At 31.1% G+C, this 21,266-nt stretch overlaps 4 protein-coding genes across 4 annotated transcripts in view; 3 read left to right on the forward strand and 1 right to left on the reverse strand.

The window, feature by feature from the left end:
* Window positions 1–39: 39 nt before the first annotated feature.
* Window positions 40–6,393, reverse strand: RpS4 (ribosomal protein S4). Its single transcript, XM_088196446.1, has 5 exons — window positions 6,335–6,393; window positions 938–1,196; window positions 776–873; window positions 539–710; window positions 40–467 (listed from the first exon to the last, which is right to left on the reverse strand). Exons 1-5 carry the CDS (start codon window positions 6,335–6,337, stop codon window positions 211–213), a joined length of 789 nt encoding a protein of 262 aa, XP_088052572.1. The 5' UTR covers window positions 6,338–6,393; the 3' UTR covers window positions 40–210.
* A 770-nt stretch (window positions 6,394–7,163) lies between these two features.
* LOC148239627 (uncharacterized) lies at window positions 7,164–9,841 on the forward strand. Its single transcript, XM_088194530.1, has 5 exons — window positions 7,164–7,233; window positions 7,294–7,328; window positions 7,396–7,471; window positions 7,539–7,606; window positions 7,669–9,841. Exons 1-5 carry the CDS (start codon window positions 7,179–7,181, stop codon window positions 9,424–9,426), a joined length of 1,992 nt encoding a protein of 663 aa, XP_088050656.1. The 5' UTR covers window positions 7,164–7,178; the 3' UTR covers window positions 9,427–9,841.
* A 1,876-nt stretch (window positions 9,842–11,717) lies between these two features.
* On the forward strand, window positions 11,718–16,893 carry LOC148239628 (uncharacterized). Its single transcript, XM_088182735.1, has 10 exons — window positions 11,718–11,824; window positions 11,886–11,920; window positions 11,988–12,063; window positions 12,137–12,204; window positions 12,267–13,375; window positions 15,433–15,458; window positions 15,519–15,553; window positions 15,621–15,696; window positions 15,765–15,832; window positions 15,895–16,893. The coding sequence occupies exons 1-10, from the start codon at window positions 11,806–11,808 to the stop codon at window positions 16,744–16,746; spliced, it is 2,364 nt and encodes a 787-aa protein (XP_088038861.1). The 5' UTR covers window positions 11,718–11,805; the 3' UTR covers window positions 16,747–16,893.
* A 532-nt stretch (window positions 16,894–17,425) lies between these two features.
* Window positions 17,426–21,266, forward strand: part of LOC148239629 (uncharacterized) — a 49,582-nt gene continuing 45,741 nt past the window's right edge. The window contains exon 1 of the mRNA XM_088197070.1: window positions 17,426–17,502. The gene's annotated coding sequence lies outside the window, so the exon portion shown is untranslated. The remainder of the gene's footprint in view (window positions 17,503–21,266) is intronic.

A 21,266-nucleotide genomic window follows, 5' to 3' on the forward strand; every position in this document is an offset into this window, starting at 1 on the left:
TAAATACCCACAAAAATTGTAACGATCAAAAACTACGAGTTTTAAGTTTTTCTAAATATATTCACATAAAATAAAAAAAGCAAAGTTGTGCAATAAACCATGAGACTAATTAACTAAACTAATTCTCGTGGATGTCAGAATCTTAGGGTACCGAAATAAAAGTCCAAAATTAGTTTTTTTTCGTTTACTGTTAAATGTTGTAGACAAAGCTTATGCGGCACTCTTCGCGGCCAACCTCTTGTCACGTTCTTCGGCGACCGACAATTTCACTCCTTTGCCTCTCGGCAACGACACGTACGCCTTCTTCCTCTTGCCGATGATGAACACGTTGTTCAATCTGGTGGCGAACGTGTGATCTTGGGAATCCTTGATGTGGACGATATCGAAGGATCCTGGATGTCTTTCGCGGGACACGATGGTTCCGACACGCCCTAAATTTCTTCCTCCAGTAATCATGCACAAGTTACCTAAAAAATATTGATAAGTTGTAAATGGATCGCCCTTAAAAAATATGGGAATTAAGGCGAAGAAATAATACCTGTGTCAAATTTAATGAAGTCGATGATGGTCGACGTGGCAATGTCCAACCTAATGGTATCGTTGACTTTGATCATCGGATCCGGATAACGGATGGTGCGTCCATCGTGAGTTGTCAAGAATGGGACATTTTTGGGTCCCATTTGTACTTTCTTCACCTTGCAGAGTTTGTACTGAAATTAATTTTATTTTAGATATTGTTGCTCTCGATCGTATAACTAAGAATAGTAACACCAACCTTAGCTTCTTCCGGAGAAATACGGTGGATGGTGAAGCGACCCTTAACGTCATAGATGAGTCTGAAGAGCTCGTTGGTCTTCTCGATGCTGATGACGTCTAGAATTTAAAATAAACGATATTAAAACTACACTAATTTATCATTGATTCCATTCGAGCATACCCATGAATCCAGCAGGGTAGTTGGGGTCAGTTCGGACTTGTCCGTCGACTTTGATGAGACGCTGCTTGACAATCTTGGTGACTTCGCAGTTGGTCAACGCGTACTTCAGACGGTTACGTAGGAAGATCACAAGGGGGAGGGACTCCCTCAACTTGTGGGGACCGGTGGACGGCCTGGGGGCGAACACGCCACCGAGCTTGTCCAACATCCATGCCTTGGGGGCATTTAAACGCTTCAAATGCTTTTTAGGTCCGCGCGCCTGAAATGTAAAATAACGAGTGTTAGCACATTGCATACCAGGGATTATTCCTAAAAATGTACCCAAACTTAAATTTAAAATACAGCTTCGACATGATCGTTTTTTATATTCACAATGGTAAATTCAGTAAACATCAATCTGTGGATCGCAACACCAATAAAATAAAAAATAAATTTATGTTTAGAAACACTAAATATACATATTTTAAAAATAAAAACGATGCAGATTATGATAAAATAACAATGAAATACATTTACTTAAAACACATATCAAACTCTGCGACCTTTACAATAATTTCTTTAACCCTTTCCGCTCATAAGGTGCGTGAGACGCACCATCGCTCGGCTCTATATTACTCGTAGGGTGCGTCAGACGCACCATTTCCATTAATGAAATATAACGTCGATTTTTGGGTATTTCCTGTGCATGTTTTGAATGGCGTTTTTGCAGTGTTGTAGACAAGAGTTTCAAAAAGCATATCTTATCAAAAAAATATCATTTTTACTTGAATCAAGCCGGGGAGAGCTCATTTATCGCGATAAGTTGGGTTGTTAATGGTATTTTGATGGTGACCTTTTGTCCTTATAATAGCCCTACAACAGTTAGGCATTGACTCGATTAATTGCTGGTATTTGCGACAGGAATCAGTTCCCACTCGTTTTTTACAATTGAATTTATTTATTTTAAATTTGTGACAAATTAATTATTAATTTTGTGTTTTAAATGTCTTCAATAGGGTTTAGATTCAGACTGCATGATTGCCATTCCAAAACATCCATAATATTGTCTGTGAACGACTTTTTGCCCTACGTGAAATATGTTTCGGGTTGTGGCGACTGTCGACCACCATGAATAGTAACGGACAAAAAAAGGGCAATTGTCTCATTGTTAATGCCCGTAACCAAGTATGTTCACTGTTAATAATGAGACAAACATCATGGCACAAGAGGGATTTCTTTTTTTTATGTCACTTTCATTTAATTGATTTACTTCTTTTCTAATGTCTGTTTTTAATGGATATTGTTTGGAAATTCTAATTATTTATCGATCCACACGTGTCCAAGTTTTTTGGACGTTGTTTACGTTTAAAGTTTTCACAGGTTTTCCGTGTTTCAAAATATTTGACACCTTGATTTTTTAGATATTCTGATATTATTTGCATCGACCAACCTTCGTCATTTTTTAAATTCACAATTAGTTCTCGTTTTGTCACAATGTGCACTTTTCCCCATAATAAATTTGTTACTTAATTAAAATTATATTCTAGGTAAATACACCATTTATTATTAATTTAAATTATTTTAATTAACCCTTATAATGAAAGAAATCGATATCACAGCGTTCGAAATAAAAATAAAACCAAAAATTATCCATTAGACCAGGCCTCGGCAACCTTTTCTGGCTGCGGGTCAAAATAATTAAAATGTGAATATTAAAAAGACTATTCGGGTCAGTGAATATTTTTGGTCTTAACACTTAACCGGCGGGTCGGGTAGTATTTACCGATTTCGTCCACTGGCGGGACGGGTAATATCTACCTTTTATGACGTTTAACGAAGGGTCCAGTTGTTTCTACCCGCAAACACTAAAGTGTTTTGTGATGACATATATGAATGAAGGTTTGTACTACAAGAAAAAAAATATTTTAAGGCGAAAATATTTTTATTGTCGCCACAACTTCACATGTGGGGGACAATCAAAGAACTCTGCATGAACAAGCTAAAGTAATAAAACAGGATCGTGAATTACTTTTAAAGCGTGACAAAGCTTGGCATAACAAATTTAGCCCACGGAAGACCGAAATATAATTTACATATGATAATTCACATAGTTCATTTTATGTACATAATTAACTATTATCTATTTTTTAAACTAGAGATATAATAAAGTAGAATAAAGCAAATTTTATGATATTAATTATTATGTTATGCAACCCACAGATTGAAAACCATTGATAAAATAATTTTATCATATGAACCAATACAATGCAGAACATTTGATAATTTTTTTCTTTTTTAATTCCGTTTAATTCAAAAGTTATCATATATTTTTGTTATAAATCTGTGTTGCGTAAAGTTTTCGCGAAACAGCCCATTTTTACAGATCATGCGGGAAAAAAAAAGACCCGCCGGTTAAGTGCTAACAACCATATATGTAGTCTAGTCGTGACATTGTAACACGTAAAAAAAATTATATTTGCAGAACTGAAATGGGTCACTTGGTGACTCGCGGGTCATAGGTTGCCGAGCCCCGCATTAGACAATGATTTACTTTGAATAGTACGTGTACAATACGCCGTTTTGGACTTCTCAGAAAGGTAAGAGTAATAAATCTCAGGTTTAGGGGATGCATCAGGTATTGCGCGTCACTGTTCAAAGATAGTGTCGTTTTAAGTTTAGACAATTTTTTTTCCAATTCCATATTTTGTTACGCAGTAATTAAACATTAATGAGCCAAAAAGTGTCTAATTTATGAGGCCGCCACTGTATATCTCAAAGGGATATAATAAATCAAATTATAAACAATGGCGACATGTCACTGCTGATGTACTTGATTACTTGTTAAAAACAAGTAATCAAGTAGACGCCATGTGTGTGGTCAATATCGGCAAGCCTCGAATATTTAATTATTCTTTAGCCGTTACTAGAAAACATTTGTAGACTTAACTTGTTTTTTATTTACTTGGCGCTCTTTCATATTATATTTTGTGTTATTTTTTTTAAACCATTTTGTGATAATACATAATTTTTTACCAATTTTAGATTTGTAATTATTTTGTGATTTTTACTGTGATCGTTGGTCTTAAAGAATCTTCAGAATAAATTCCAGATGCAACATTGGATTGGTTAGAATATGACTTCCAGTGATACCGTAAATACGTAACTTTGGTTCACTCGTGAAAATAAGAAATGTTGTAACACCAGAATTAAAAAAATGGATAGCTTTACTATTAACTAGAATGAAAACGGCGAGTCCATAAACCACAAACATAAATTGAAAATTTCATTAGTGTTAAAATATATTTGTATAAACCATAATATAATAAGTTTTTATGAACGTGCGTTTTTTATTGTATTTGTTAGTAGTTGAAAGTAATCTGTCTGTTAAAGTAAGCTCGGGATAAGGATTCCGGTTTGTTATTGTGTGCGTGAACTGCGTGGCTCAAAAAAATTTCGCTCAGAATATTTTTTTTTTTTATTTTAAAAGAAAATATATGTTTATTTAACATACATACATCTGAGCTAAGTTGGAAATTTCAACGGACAATTAAAAATATATTATATAATCGAAGAAACCAGACATTGATGTCATTAATTAAATATCTTTAGCTATTCTTCAAAAGCAAAAAGATATAAAATGGGGAAAGAAATTATTCGCAGATTGTTTAATGGCTCGACGACTATTAAATCATTAGAATCCATTAAATAAATTAAAAAATTATCATTGACGCAACGATAAGAATAATAACTTTTTTAAGCCTTACAGAGAATATTGTAAAAAGACCAAATGGAAAAAATAATTAAAATAGTGTATATTTGAAGCCTTGATATCAATTAAACCAATATCAACACAAAATTATTTAAAATAAATCACTAGAGAAGATGGAACTTCTGTGTCACACTGCACTTTAATGACGAATCAGCTACTGTCCTTAAAAGAGAAAGCGAGACAACGAAGTACACACTACATCGCTTCTCCCTCTCATATACATGTACACGCACTCAATAACAAACCGGCATCCTTATCCCGAGCGTACTCTACATAGTGCAAATATCAAACAAAATGTTAAAATTATATTGACCGTAAAGCGTTAAAAAATTGAAATACATTTTATTTAGTTGGTACATGATTCAGTTTTAGAACTGATTTAATTACAACGAATATATGATATAAGCAACATTTTTGGCTAGAGCATTAAATGAATGCTTAACATGTGGTTATATGAATTTAAAACGACGAAGAGCACAATTTCGTGTTATTAAATCTAAAATATTTACTATTTATGATTAGCGCAGGCACAACTCATTGTTCAAAGCAAAAGTATACTAGAGAAGACATTGATAATGAAGCAAAAAGTATTATAATATTTTTCACAAAAAAATGCACACTTAACCCTCTTAGTAGTGAGTTAATTTCACGTATTTTTCCATAATTATTTCTGTTATTTTATACTGCATTTTTCATAAATCAAAGAAAAACGTGATTTTAATCGACTTATTGCTTTGATTTATTTTCACTTTTCTATTACTAAATTTCATTAATTTATTTTACATATTTTTATATATTATTCGGCTATTGTGGTTGGTTTTCTTTTAAAACATTAATATAAAATATTTTTTTATAAAAATCGCGTTCTTTCTTTATTGCTTCTTTGGTTATATATGTAACCAACTGGGGTACCTCAAAACCGTGAAAAATCGATACTAGTCAATTGGTTGATACTAAAAATAAAAATGCCATTTCGGAAAATTAGAGATGCTGCGAGAGCCAAAAAAGGTCACCTCGGACATTCCTCCTCCTCAAAGAAAGTCGTCCAATACCATAGCTTAATCAAATATTTATAACTAGTGTTCTGATAAATTCAATCTCATATTTATATATTGAACATAGTATGTATCCTTATTTTACTTTAATACTTCTATTAAAAAACATAACCTTAAAATGTGACATCAAAAGTGTAATTTTCTCTAATCGTATTAAGTCATTACGATAATATATGTTATTTACCAAACTAAGGCTTAATAAACCCTTGAAAATGAACCTCAGACGCAGTAAGTCAGCAATACATAATAATAAAAAAACTTTTAACATTTTGAGGTTATGTCGTCCTAACAACTGTCGCGTTACAAATTTCCCACTAAAAATAACACAAAACTATTAGAACAACACGCACAGTTACTATCAGTCGTCGTATAAACCAAATTTGATTTGAAACGGTTCATAATACGACTTATATAGTGAGATTTCGGTTTCATTACGTACATGATGACATTAGCTTGCCGCGAGGACATTTCGTACCGTTCCTCTTCCAAAATGGCCGAGGGTCAAAGAATAACGTATGAACGATAGTTTTTGGATAATAGATTGTGCGGGTAATCATATATTTGTCGGATGTTAACGGATGACGATGTACTCACCATATTTGAGGCGGATGAGAAAGGCCGCAGTCGCCAGAAACCGTCGACCGCTCAGAAGGAAGGTATTGCCAGGAGACAAATTACTGGTTAGTCGACGTGCGGGGTAATGTCGAACATTTAATTTAATTTTTAATTACTCAGTGTTATTTAAAATAATAATTAACTTATTTTTGTCATTTTTTTTAAAATTAGGACAAAATAGACATAGAAAAAAATTAAACATGAAATTGTTTTTAAAAGCATACGGATCAGTTGCTAAATTAAGTGTGCCGACTATCTGATGTAAAACAAGTTTTAAAATGGTGTTACTAATTTGTTCGTAGTTCTTCGTATCCTTTTGACTTTACCGATGATAACAGTGGTAAGTGCAGAGGGGCGTTTCTCAAAATTAAAATATTGAAAATTAAAATGCGCAGTTCCATTAGCTAAAGCAGATTCGTGGAACTCACCACAATTTCAGTGGAAAAATATACAACTTACCAGCTACATATTTTTAATCTTATTACAGATTTTACTAAAATAAAAGCAAGGAAATTGCCATTGATTTCAAAGTAAGAACCCATTACACAATTTTATATCTACGCTGGTTAATTAAAATAAAATAATAAAATAAATATGCGTTATTTGTATATTTATAAATAATGTATTTTATAATTATATTTAAACTTGGTCCTAATTTATTGGATTGTGATGAAATGTCGTGTGTTCAATTGTCACTGTGGTAAATTGTCTTTGTGTCCAAATATCATGTAATGAAATGTGTGGTCACCTAATAAATATATTACATTTATTGAACTACCCCTGTTTTCCGGCCATACTCAACAATTAGTCGCATTTCGACCAAATGCTTGTAACGTACTGTCAGTTGGACGCTGACACAATGGCGCTTATTACAACTGGTAATATTTTATTTTATTTCATTATAATTAAGAATCTAAACGAAAAATATTTGTTTGCAGAAGCTGACGTCGAAATGATTCAATGTAAAGTAGAGGTAATAAACAATTATATTCGTTAATGCATGTGATCTTAAATAATGATTTTAATTGTTCGTTTTAAAGTTTTTGAATGTGAAACGCGAATACGATAGCAGCGAAGATACGATCCATGACGATGTAGACGACTTGTTCGAAATAGGTAAAATTATTTAAACTGTCACATTTGAATGTGTAAGCAATCTTGATTAATTAATTAATCGTTTCAGAAATGCACGATGTTAAAGATATACTTAAAGTGAACGTTTCGTCTCACACAATTTACGATGTCACTAAAGTAAGAGCACAATATTCTATTTATTTCGATATTTATACTACCTAATACAATTTTTATTTTAGAAATCAGAAAGAGAAATATCTAATAATTTGAATAGTAATGTTCTTGACTTTAAATGTGAAATATGCGGAAAAGCATTCAAATTTAAACAATATCTTTCACAACATATAAAAACTCACATCGATGTTCGTCATTTTGAATGTGAAAAGTGTGGAAAAAAATGGAAAACCAAAAAATGTCTTTCTAAACACAAGTTAACACATAGTGATGTTCGTGATTTTAAGTGTGAAAAATGTGAAAAATCATTTAAAACTAAACAGAGTATTTTACAACATATGCAATATCATAGCGATGTTTGTGACTTTAAATGTGAAAAATGTGAAAAAGCATTTAAAAATAAACAATCTCTTTCACAACATATGCTATTACATAGTAATGTTCGTGACTTTGAATGTGAAAAGTGTGGAAAAAAATGGAAAACCAAAAAATGTCTTTCTAAACACAAGTTAACACATAGTGATGTTCGTGATTTTAAGTGTGAAAAATGTAAAAAATCATTTAAAACTAAACAGAGTATTTTACAACATATGCAATATCATAGTGATGTTTGTGACTTTAAATGTGAAAAATGTGAAAAAGCATTTAAAAGTAAACAATCTCTTTCACAACATATGCTATTTCATAGTAATGTTCGTGACTTTGAATGTGAAATATGCTCAAAAGCATTTAAATCTAAACAATATCTTTCAATGCATATGCAATATCATAGCGATGTTTGTTACTTTAAATGTGAAAAATGTGAAAAAGCATTTAAGAGTAAACAATGTCTTTCAAAACATATGCTATTTCATAGTGATGTTCGTGACTTTGAATGTGAAATATGCGGAAAAGCATTTAAATATAAAATTAGTCTTTCACGACATATGGTAACTCATAGCGATGTTTGTGACTTTAAATGTGAAATATGTGGAAAAGCATTCAAATGTAAAGAATATCTTTTAACTCATTCGAAAACTCATAGGGATGTTTGTCAATTTAAATGTGATATATGTGGAAAAGCAAGCAATTGTAAAAAAAATCTTGTTAGACACACGTTAACTCATAGCGATATTTGTGACTTCAAATGTGAAATATGTAGAAAAGCATTTAAAACTAAACAATATCTTTTACAACATATTCTGAGACATAATGTCACTAGTGACTTTAAATGTGAAGAATGTGGAAAAGCATTTAAAACTAAAAGTTATCTTTTACAACATATTCAGAGACATAATGTCACAAGTGACTTTGAACGTGAAAAGTGTAAAAAAACATTCAAAACTAAATTCTGTCTTTCAAGACATATGCGATCTCATAGAGATACTTTTAGTTTTGAATGTGAAAAATGTGAAAAAGCATTTAAACATAAAATTAGTCTTTCACAACATGTGCCAACTCATAGCGATGTTTGTGACATTGAATGGGAAAAATCTAAAAAGGTATTCAAAAGTAAAACCGCTCTCTTACATCATATGCAATTACATAACGATACTTGTAGTTTCAAATGTGAAAAATGTGGAAAAGCATTTAAAACTAAAGGATATATTTCAAAACATATGCGAAGTCATATCACTGCTCATGAGTTTCGATGTGAAGAATGTAGAAAATTATTTAAAACTAAACGATATTTTTCAAAACATATGCAAAGACATAGCACTGCTCATGATTTTCAATGTGAAACATGTGGAAAAGCATTTAATACTAAACAATATCTTTCACAACATAATCAAAGTCATAGCACTGCTTATGATTTTGAATGTGAAGGATGTGGAAAAATGTGAAAAAGCATTTAAAACTAAACAACATCTCTCACAACATATAAAAAGTCATAGCGTTACTCGTGACTTTAAATGTGAAAAATGTGGAAAAGCATATAGAACTAAACATAATATTTTACAACATATGAAAAATCACAGCGTTACTCATGACAATATGAAAATGTAAAAAAAAGCATTCAAAACCAAACTCCATATCTCATAACGATACGCATGTGCCGTATCGCATTAACCTGAGCGCTGCTCACCTGTTTCGACTTTTCTGCATTAAATACGATAAACGAACGAGATGCGCTCGCCAGTTGCCATGGGATATTCTTAGAGATTTACGCATATCGTTTCATCTATTTTATCGTATTGAAAAACATTATAAAATATTTTGTAAGCATTATACTTCAAAAATAAATGATATATTGAATTTTATTTGGTATTTTGTATACGATAAACAAACAAAATGCGTTCCCTAGTTGCTACTTGACGCGAGGTACAGATTTACACATGTTTCCTTTGCTTTATATTATTGTAAAACATTAAAAAATTGTGAGCATTATACATATTTCAAAAACAAAATTTTTGTATTTAGTAAACTAAATACAAAAAAAATTTATTTATGTATGTATATCGATTTTAATTTTGATGCTCAAAATCTCGTTATAATTGGGAGTGACCGTGAATGGAAGTGTTACACCATGGAGTTGCAAGGCGAAAAGTATGACGCGCGCGACCCAAAGGAATGGCTAAGGGAGGGGGCGAGCGTCATGGTCAGAGGGTGGCAGGGTGGAATAGACTGGCGCTCGCCGTAGAAGACGGATGTCATTTCGGCACTGCGGCTTAAGCGACAGAACTCAACGAAAATTACCTTTAGGCTTATTACGCACTGTCGACTAGTCGCTGCCGGCTCAAAAATGTAGGCAACTAGGCTAGGCGGCTAAGAGAGCGGTGTATCAAAAGGGGACATAACGAAAGTATTGTTTTATAATGTAAGTTTTATGACACATTTTGTTTCGGCATCTACAAAACCTCGAAAGTCGCTCCTCTTGTGAAAGCACATATTAAATGTAAATATATATATCTCCCACAATTTTTTTAGATGCTAAATTCTTTGGCTATTCAATTTCGCAAAACCCATTTAGGGATTAAGTATTATAAGTAGTGAGAACGGTGTATCGAAAAGGGACATACATAACAGTCCGAAAGTATTATTTCAGAAACCAAGATTTATGAAATATTTCGTTGCGGCATCTGCAAATATGAATAGAGCAAATTTTGCATGTAAAATGATGAGGTTTATGAAGGTTTCAAGTTTACAATCCGTGAGAGTTGAATATGGTCGGCACTTCATTGTTTCTTTTAATCTTTTGACTCATAATAGAAACACGTTTTTGCTGTCAGTAATGTATTAGGATAGTTAGGACGTTTTACAAGCGCGAGAAACAAGCGCGACATTTACTTTATTTCCACTATCCAATGCACAAATATTATGGAAATAGAAAAAAGGAAAAAATCTAACGAAACCGAAAGTGGCCATTGATTATAATTTAGCAATAGGGGTTTTGATCGATTCGATCAACATCTTTCCAACTACCCACATCCAATAAAACAAGGGAAGAAATAATATAAAAAAATTATATTTTCACCTTACAGAACAGGCTCTTTGGAATTGCTATGTGCTGAATACGAAAATTGAAGGCTCTATGACACATCTGGAATTTAGAATAAAACTCATAGAAGAATACATAGAGAATTACCATTCACCGAATTTCTCTTCTCAAGGTGGACGACTCAGTAAAATTCTGAACCCAATGCGATTGACAGAACGTCAAAGTTGATCTCTGTTTGGAACCGTCGTTCGAAATTTAACATACTAAATCAACTTATAAATGCTTTTTTGTGTAATTTCTAACTAAATATTTTTATTATTATATTCAATTGTAATTTTTAGTATTATAGTTAGTATTTTGTTAATATTATGCAACTATTTATGTTTTATGTGTTGTTTAGTTTATAAACAAGTAGCTATATTAGCTAAATAAATTAATAAAAAGAATGTTCTATTTTAATTTTTGAAATATATCCGAACACGTTTACATTATTTTTCCCAAGCTATGAGGAGCAAATTCATACCAATTACTACGTATTCTACCTAATTGTTATAGAGAACCTTTGACCAGCAGGAATAGCTTGGTGCATATTGGTGTGTTATTTTTCAATATTTGGCCGAATTATCTTGGTCCATTCGAATAATTTATTTATTATCATCATGCTTCGTTTCTTGTAGAATTATTTTATATTTATATTACATTTATCGAACTACATACTCCTGTTTTCTGACCATGCTCGACGATTAGTTGCATTTGGACCAAACATTGGTAACGAGCTGTCACTATGGCGTTTATTAAAACCGGTACTATTTTCATTTATTTCATTATAATTAGGAATCTAAACGAATGATATTTGTTTTGTAGAAGCTGATGTTGAAACGATTCAATGTAAAGTAGAGGTAATGAACAATTATATTTGTTAATGCATGTGATCTTAAATAATGGTTTTAATTTTTCGTTTTAAAGTTAATGAATGTGAAACGCGAATACGATAGCAGCGAAGATTTCATCAAAGACGATGTAGACGACTTGTTCGAAACGGGTAAAAATATTTATTTCAATGTGTCACATTTGAATGTGTAAGTAGTTGTTGATTAATTAATTAATCATTTCAGATGTGCACGATGTTAAAGATATACTTAAAGTGAACCTTTCGTCTCACACAATTTGCAATGACACTAAAGTAAGAGCCCAATATTCTATTTATTTCGATATTTATACTACCTAATACAATTTTTATTTTAGGAATCAGAAAGAGAAATATCTAATTATTTGCAATGTGAAAAAGCAATGAATAGTAAAAAATCAAGAATAGCACCAACTCATAGCGATGTTCGTGACTTTAAATGTGAAATATGCGGGAAAGCATTTAAACTTAAATTTTCTCATACACAACATATGAAAACTCATAGCTATGCTTGTGACTTTAAGTGTAAAGAATGTGGAAAAGCATTTAAAGTTAAACAATATCTTCTAAGACATATGCAACGTCATAACTTTGCTCGTGACTTTAAATGTGATAAATGTGGAAAAGCATTTAAGATTAAACGATCTCTTTCACAACATATGCAAAGTCATAGCGTCACTTGTGACTTTGAATGTGAAAAATGTAAAAAAGAATTCAAAACTAAAGACTCTCTCTTAAAACATATGCTATATCATAGCGACATTTGTGTTTTTAAGTGTAAAGAACGTGGAAAAGAATTTAAAACTAAACCATATCTTAAACAACATATGCAAAGTCATAGCGTTACTTATGACTTTAAATCTGAAAAATGTAAAAAAGCATTCAAAACTACAGACTCTCTCTTAAAACATATGCCAGATCATAATGACGTTTGTGACTTTAAATGTGAAGAATGTGGAAAAGCATTTAATACTAAACCAAATCTTGTACGACATATTCAAACCCATAGTGTTGCTCGTGACTTTAAATGTAAAGAATGTGGAAAAGCATATAAAACTAAATCATATCTTATACGACATATTCAATATCATAGCGATGTTTGTGATTTTAAATGTGAAGAATGTGGAAAAGCATTTTATACTAAACCAAGTCTTATTCGACATATTCAAACCCATAGCTTTGCTCGCGACTTTAAATGTGAAGAATGTGGGAAAGCATATAAAACTAAATCATATCTTATACGACATATACGAAGTCATAGTGATACTTGTGGCTTTGTTTGTGACCATAAATGTAAAATATGTGGAAAAGAATTCAAATATAAAGGATATCTTTCACAACATTTGAAGACTCATAGTTATGTTCGTCCTTACAAATGTGAAATATGTGGAAAAGCATTGAAGACTAAACTAAGTGTTAAACGACACATGCCAATTCATAGTGATATGTATTGAACAGCAAATTAAATTTCAACGACAGTTTAGACGCAGCGAATAATTTCACTGGCACCTATCAGTGAAATTATATTTTCGCTGGTAGAAATATATTTCAACCTGTAAAAATATATTCGTATATGATTTTCTTGAAACATCAGTGAAAACATAACTTGGCGCATAATACACCGATAATTGAAATGATTGAATGTCCTCAAAATAAATTTGTAGATGGTCTTTGAACAAAAATTTTCAAAATTCTCCTTGCAGCAATTTGCCATTGAACATAGGCCCTATATTTAAAACTTAAGATTATAAGAAAACTAAGCAAAAACAAACTACTTTGCAAAAATATATATTCTTAATCATAACAACCAATACAACAAAAAAATTATAAATACGTTAAGGTGTGTTTTGTGTATGTTTAGCTATACGTATTAATATATTATAGTAATATAAATTGTATTTATATCTTACAGAATGGTTGTCCTGTTATTATAAGGCTCGACTGGACGCACTATTATAATATTGTTTTGATGGCAGCTCTATCCATAAATTTTTATGACTGACGACAGTGAAGCAGAGCAGCTGGGACTATCGAATTTATGTCAAAAATGTGATTTCCAACTTTTTTTTTAAAAACTTTTATTTAAAAAATTGAAATTAAAATAGCTTTACTATTTAGTATAATATTTTAATTATGTTTTGCTTAATATCCTAAATATCCAGAAATATTTAGAAAAAAAATGATTTGATTTTATTAAATTAAAGTTGTACTTTTTTGTTGTTGCTAAAGGATAGCGTCAATCCAACTTCGTAAGCCCAAATAGAATGCACATATATCCATATATAAAGCATATACCATTTATAATAATAACAAAATAATTGTCATTATTCCATATTTGATTAAATGTTTAAAAAAGTAATGCAATCGACTCTTGACATAATCGCGATATCTTATAAGCCAATTGATATCTTGTCTTGATTAGTAATATATTCCGTAGATATGTATTTACATACTATTCTTTTATTAAAATTTCTCCAGTACATTGGAGAAAAAAAATTAGTACAATTTTTCATCCTAGTTTTATTTTTGAAAGTTTGTGTAATCTCCGAAAGAGTTGATTTATTGGTGAATATTTTTTAGATTATTCCTATAACGAATAGTGACCGCGTGACCTCACTAAGACGCAAGAACCGGCAAAAGCTGACGATTAGTACAACCGGACGATCTGTCATTTGCATGTCGGCAGTTTATTATCATTATAAAGGTGCTTTAGAGCCAAGCTGACAACCGATTATTTATGGCATGAAATCGAAGATATTGATGTGAAAGACATATGGTTCTAACAAGACGGCGCAACTTGCCACACATCGGGTGCAACGATTGTAAAGCTCACAGGTCGCATTATTTCACGTTTTGGTGACTTTAACTGGCCGCAAGAGCATCCGATTTAACGCCGGTGAATTTTTTTGTGGGATTATGTTAGGAGTTAAGTTTACGCCGACAAACCCGAAACACTGAAGCATCTAAAAACAAAAATTATAACTAGTCTGCTGAAAAAAGTTTCATAAACGGTTATTAAATTGAGAATATCTTTCACAATTAATTAAATACGTCAAGTGTTCGATTATTAAAAAAATTGTGACTTTTTTTTAAAAAAAGTTCAGAAGCAAGTTGGTAATTAAATTTCTAGTACTAGCTAGTTATAATACAAATAAAATATGCCAAGCTACAGTGATTGCACTTAGCAGAACATATACTATATAATTATGTAAAATAAATTTAAAGTAAATATTATTATTCTTCAGAGCATCGCGCCCTCCTTAAAAAAAATCCTAGAACCACCCTTGCTGCTATAAAAATTAATCAACGATATGCTCTTACATTCTGAAATTCACAAGAACCTATGTCCAAAAATCGTTTTATTGTAAACTTTTAAATGCTAGGTATTACTGAGATAATTTTCCTCATCTTTATTTTATAAATATATTACATTTATCAAACTTTCCCTATTTTCAGGCCATACTCAACAATTAGTCGCATTTGGACCAAACGTTGGTTATGAACTGTCACAATGGCGTTTATTGAAACCGGTACTATTTTATTTTATTTCATTATAGTTTGGAATCTAAACGAAAAATATTTGTTTGCAGAAGCTGACGTCGAGACGATTCAATGTAAAGTAGAGGTAACGAACAATTATATTTGTCAATGCATGTGTTCTTAAATAATAGTTTTAATTGTTTGTTTTCAAGTTTTTGAATGTGAAACGCGAATACGATAACAGCCAAGATACAACTATAGACGATGTAGACGACTTGTTCCAAATGGGTAAAAATATTTATACAGTTACATTTTAATATTCATACATGTGTAAGCAACTGTGTTGATTATTTCAGAAATGCACGATGTTAAAGATATACTTAAAATGAACGTTTCGTCTCGCACAATTTACAATGACACTAAAGTAAGAGCCCAATATTCTATTTATATCGATATTTATACTACCTAATACAATTTTTATTTTAGGAATCAGAAAGAGAAATATCTAATTATTTGCAATGTGAAAAAGCAATGAATAGTAAAAAATCAAGAATAGCACCAACTCATAGCGATGTTCGTGACTTTAAATGTGAAATATGCGGGAAAGCATTCAAACTTAAATTTTCTCATACACAACATATGAGAACTCACAGCTATGTTTTTGACTTTAAGTGTAAACAATGTGGAAAAGCATTTAAAATTAAACCATATCTTATACAACATATGAAATGTCATAGCTTTGCTCGTGACTTTAAGTGTGATGAATGTGGAAAATCATATAAAAGTAAACGATATCTTTTACAACATTTGCAAAGTCATAGCGGTACTTGTGACTTTGATTGTGAAAAATGTAAAAAATCATTCAAAACTAAAGACTCTCTCTTAACACATATGCTATATCATAGCGATGTTTGTGACTTTAAATGTGAAAAATGTGGAAAAGGATTTAAAACTAAACGATCTCTTTCAAAACATATGCAAAGTCATAGCATTGCTTTTAATTTTGAATGTGAAGAATGTAGAAAAGCATTTAATACTAAACCAAATCTTATACGACATATTCAAACCCATAGCGTCGCTCGTGACTTTAAATGTGAAGAATGTGGAAAAGCATTTAAAACTAAATCATATCTTATACGACATATGCAAAGTCATAACGACGTTTGTGACTTTAAATGTACAATATGTAGAAAAGAATTTAAATATAAAGCATATCTTTCACAACATTTGAATACTCATAGCGATGTTCGTCCTTACAAATGTGAAATATGTGGAAAAGCATTGAAGACTAGACGAACTATTTTAGGACATATGCCAATTCATAGCGATATGTATTGAACAGCAAATTAATTTTTTACGGTAATTACATTATGGGGTCCTATTTATATTTATATATAGATTTTGTTTATGGCCAAAACTTGGTGGCACTCTAGTGGCACTGGCGTGACGGTTATTCTGGCGAGTGGCAACCCTGGTGGGACTCTCAACCGCTGGTTGCGGTCCATTCTCTATCAGTGCATTCTCTATATAAACATGTTAACAACTTCATATTGCAATAAAACATTACTGCAGCGGCCTAATCTGTGTCTAATTGCCACCCGTCACCATCCTGTCGCTAAAACATCAATGATATGACAAGAAAAATACAAAATCCTTTTAAGAATTAAATTTAGTGTTAGTATTTGCTTATTTGCTTACTGGAGTTTTTCTATCTTACGTGTTAATTATTTTGTTATATGATTTAGTGGATATTTATATATTATACAACACTTCCTCCATCTGTTTAAAGACCTCCCAGTGGTTAAGGATAATGTTCGGTAGCTATATTTGATATAATTCAATTCGTTTATAATTTTTTCTATATGTATATGATTTGTTCTAATATAAATATTGTAATTACGGTTGAAAGTTTTTAACCATATATTCTATTTTTGCTACCGTGAAAGTTCAATAGCATTTAATATTTTTTATGTAATAGACGTACTACATATTTGAAAACTGCGAAAATATTTTTTAGAGGGATGGGCGCCAAACAGCATTTTCGCCCCTCAAGCGCAAACTACTCTACCTACGGCACTGCAAGGATCAGAAAAAGTAAGTCGAAATATATTTTTTTATTTATATGGCAATATTCGCGTCATACGGCGTGTTTATGCGTTTGCGCCATATGTATGGATGATGGGAGAAATATTAAAAAAACGACCACTGACTGGCCAACTTTTGCACCCCCCACCCTGGAAAAAGCTGTAATGACGTTTCTATGTCATCAAAAAGTTTGTCCTCATTCTTCCCTTCGTTATCGCCATTGAATAAAAAAATCCAATATCACCTTTTTATTTTTAATGTCGCCATTTAAAATATTCTGAATCGGGTCACCTTAGTATTGCGGTTTTGTATTGTATTATATATAGGCTTATCATACGTTTCTGTTTTATTGAGATTGTCTCGGTTTATTACTATTGGTCCAGATTTTTTCTCGATTTAATTTAATAAATATGGTTAGCCTAATTATTGTATATACATAGATTTTAAATAAATATTGGTTTTTGGTTAAAGCTTTTATTAAGTTTAAATATGTTGAATTTACGTTTTCTGATTTTTGTTGAACTAAATGATTAACTGTATATAATATGTTTTATTTTTGCTTGGCCTCTTTAAAAAAACACAATTTTTACCGATTAATTCCAGTTTGTTTCCGTCTCGTGCAAACTTTTTAATTTTGTCAATCACTAGCCATATGGCGGCTATGGCATCTATGGCATCTAAAAACATTTCGAATATTTTTTAAGCATGATAACACTGTGTTGCATCAGTAGTGTGTAACCGAATCGCTAAATGGCAGAATATTATTTTAATTTAATTTAAATGCTGAGACATCTAGCGATTCTAGTAATAAATATTTATGTAGAGTTAGTAAAGTTTCCCACCAACATGACTATTTAAAAGCTTTTAATTATTTTGAATAGGCGTCTCTAAATATGTATGTATTAAAATATTTTAATAAACGTTTAGCATAATATTAGAATAAAACACATTGTGATGCAATGATTATGTATTCGCAAATCATAAATTAATAAATTGCGCACGATAACAATACAAATTGTTTGCATATAGCATCATGATTATGATATTATATGGTATAATTTATATAAAAGCCATAAATAAGTTAGCACCGTTCTCGTAATTAGCTTTTGACACGTGTGATATATGAGGAGAAAAATAACAGCGTTAGAACAGAGATAGAGGAATGATAATATTAAGGTGGCTAAAAAAAGGTGGGCTCAGGGGTGCCCCAGAACCCCCGCCGATAAAAAAGGCATTGATAAATGTGTATTTGTAGTAAAACAGGGCCGTGATTAATCGAGTAACATTCCACAATTCAAACATTTTGACCCTTTGTTACACCGGTGGGCCGATTAAACGGGTCTCGAAACGCTTAACCGTGACCTCTAATCGAATAACGTTTCGCTAATTATTTAGCTTTTTCACGTTACGTTCACGGTCGTTGACAAGTACAAGAGTACTTGCCAACTTTTTCGCGCCGCGAAACATGCCATTGTTTCATGGAAACTTGAAGACACGTAATATATTTTATTTGTATTTATTTTTAGATGTTTTGTATTAGCTAATATTTATAATGAAATGTTTTTAATGCAATAGGGCAATTAAAATTAAAGTTCGTTGATGTTGAGAATGATTTAATATAATATAATATTATTATATATTTAGCGATTTATATTGCTGAAATCGGTTTTTAACACATTTGCGTTGATAAAATATTTATTATTTACATTTTTATGATTGATTATAATTTGTATTTAATTATTCACAAGCAATGATTTAAAATCTAGATTAAAAGTATTGTTTGTAAAATAGAGAAAGTGAAATTTTGGTATTAAAATCGTCACAAAAAAATTGTTCAGTATATTTTTTGTTATTGCAGTGATGCAATATATTACTGTGATTAGTTTTTTTGCTATAGTCAGTTTAATCATTTTTTATAGCTTTTGTGATGCACAGCTAAGCCCAAAGATAGTTTCCGTTTTTTTTTAATTTTTATTTTTCAACATTTACTTTGACAAAATATATATTTTTGTGATTGATTAAGATATACCAATGCGTATTTTCGAGCAAGTGCACAAAAAATTGGACCTTACTTTAACAAAAACTAAGGACAATGTCAAATACCTCTGCTAAACTGGTACACACCATCCCCAGATTATGCATTCCATAAAATAGCGACGATTATTAGTCAGAATTTGACTTCCGATTTAGAATAATGCATATGTGATGAATTACAACAGCGATATACATAAAAATAATGTATGCATTATTGCTCAAGTTATAAGATGATAGTTTATATTTTATTTTTATTACATCTACTGTTGTAACATGACAGGCGTAAGCCCAATGCATTACTACCAACTGAGTAAGTAAATCAGATATATTTAATACCTACAAATAAGTATTAACCACCAGACTGAAAGTCTGAGAATCAGTGACATCTATATTAATAATTATAAATTATTATGTGTAAATTTAAAATTTTAAAATTTATTTTTAATTATTTTTAAATTTGTTTTTAATTTTTTTTAAATTATTTTAAATTTTTTTAATTTATTTAAATTGTTTTTATTCATTTTAATATGAACTTATTTTTAATCTGAAATTGTGTGAATTTGATAGTTTAGTATGATAGAGAAAAAAATGATTTTAATGTTTCACTCGTATCTCCCAAAATCAGACATGGAGAAGTCTCAGAGCAAACAATCGCATATCGTATAATTTAAACATCAGTTTATTTATATATACATTTATTAGAGCGCTCATTAAGCTTCTTATTATGAATGCGTACAAAATGTACAAGGGTGTTGATTCCATCTCCCTCCGGAGCGATAAGACCCTGTCAGATGACAAATTTGTACACGAATCTGACCGGGGGAGTCTGGCCAATCTCCGATCTCTCTTATACCTGGACAAAATTAATGTCTCCATACCTGGTGGCTGTAAACACGTGTTATCAGCCATTCTACATCGCGGTAGCTCGTTGTGGAAATTTTCGGATATCGCACGCGTGCAGGGTCGGATGCATTAAACATCAGATCAGATTTAATCGTCGGACGCATTAATTATTATGCGATTTTCTTCTGGGTGACAGATGCCGATGTCGTACCGTCTGACTTAGCTCGTTCAACATCGATGAATGGAAAAAATCAGATTTAAAATAAACGACGGGCCAGTGATCCATCAACGATTGTGTGCAAATGAAAGTGATGGGATCTATAATTGGATTTATTTTAATATAAAAAATATATTTCAAAGTCAAATGATCCATTTGGTTGAAATTATCGATCATAAATTAACTTGATTGGAAAAAAATACGCATATAAGTAGTATAGGTGTATACAGAAATTTTGGGCACTAATGCAAAAATTAAGCAAAGTCCCTTTATTACATTATTTATATTATATTATTATTTTTCTAGAAATTATTAATTATATTAATAAATAAAGTTTCAAGTAAAAAATATAAACTTTCTTTACACATTTATCTGATTTAAAATTTTGATGTGAAACAAAATATAAATATTAATTAATAGTTTATTTTTTTAATAAAAGTAAGATTTGTCGAAATTCACGTCAAAAGCAATAAAATCGCAGTGGAAACGCTCGGTTATATAGGGTTCATATTAAGGCTTTTGATAGCAATATTACGACTTACAATAAGTGGGAATCGAATTAAGCATATCTAAACTGAATTTTACCGATAAGAGAGCGCAAAAATAATTATATCTTCTCAGAAGTGAAAAATCCACGTCAAATGCAATAAAAGCGTGTTAGCAATGGGAACGTTCGGCA

The sequence above is a fragment of the Plectrocnemia conspersa genome, unplaced genomic scaffold, assembly GCF_051122295.1.
Source record: "Plectrocnemia conspersa isolate PC_06_02 unplaced genomic scaffold, ASM5112229v1 ptg000001l, whole genome shotgun sequence".
NCBI lineage: Eukaryota > Metazoa > Arthropoda > Insecta > Trichoptera > Polycentropodidae > Plectrocnemia > Plectrocnemia conspersa.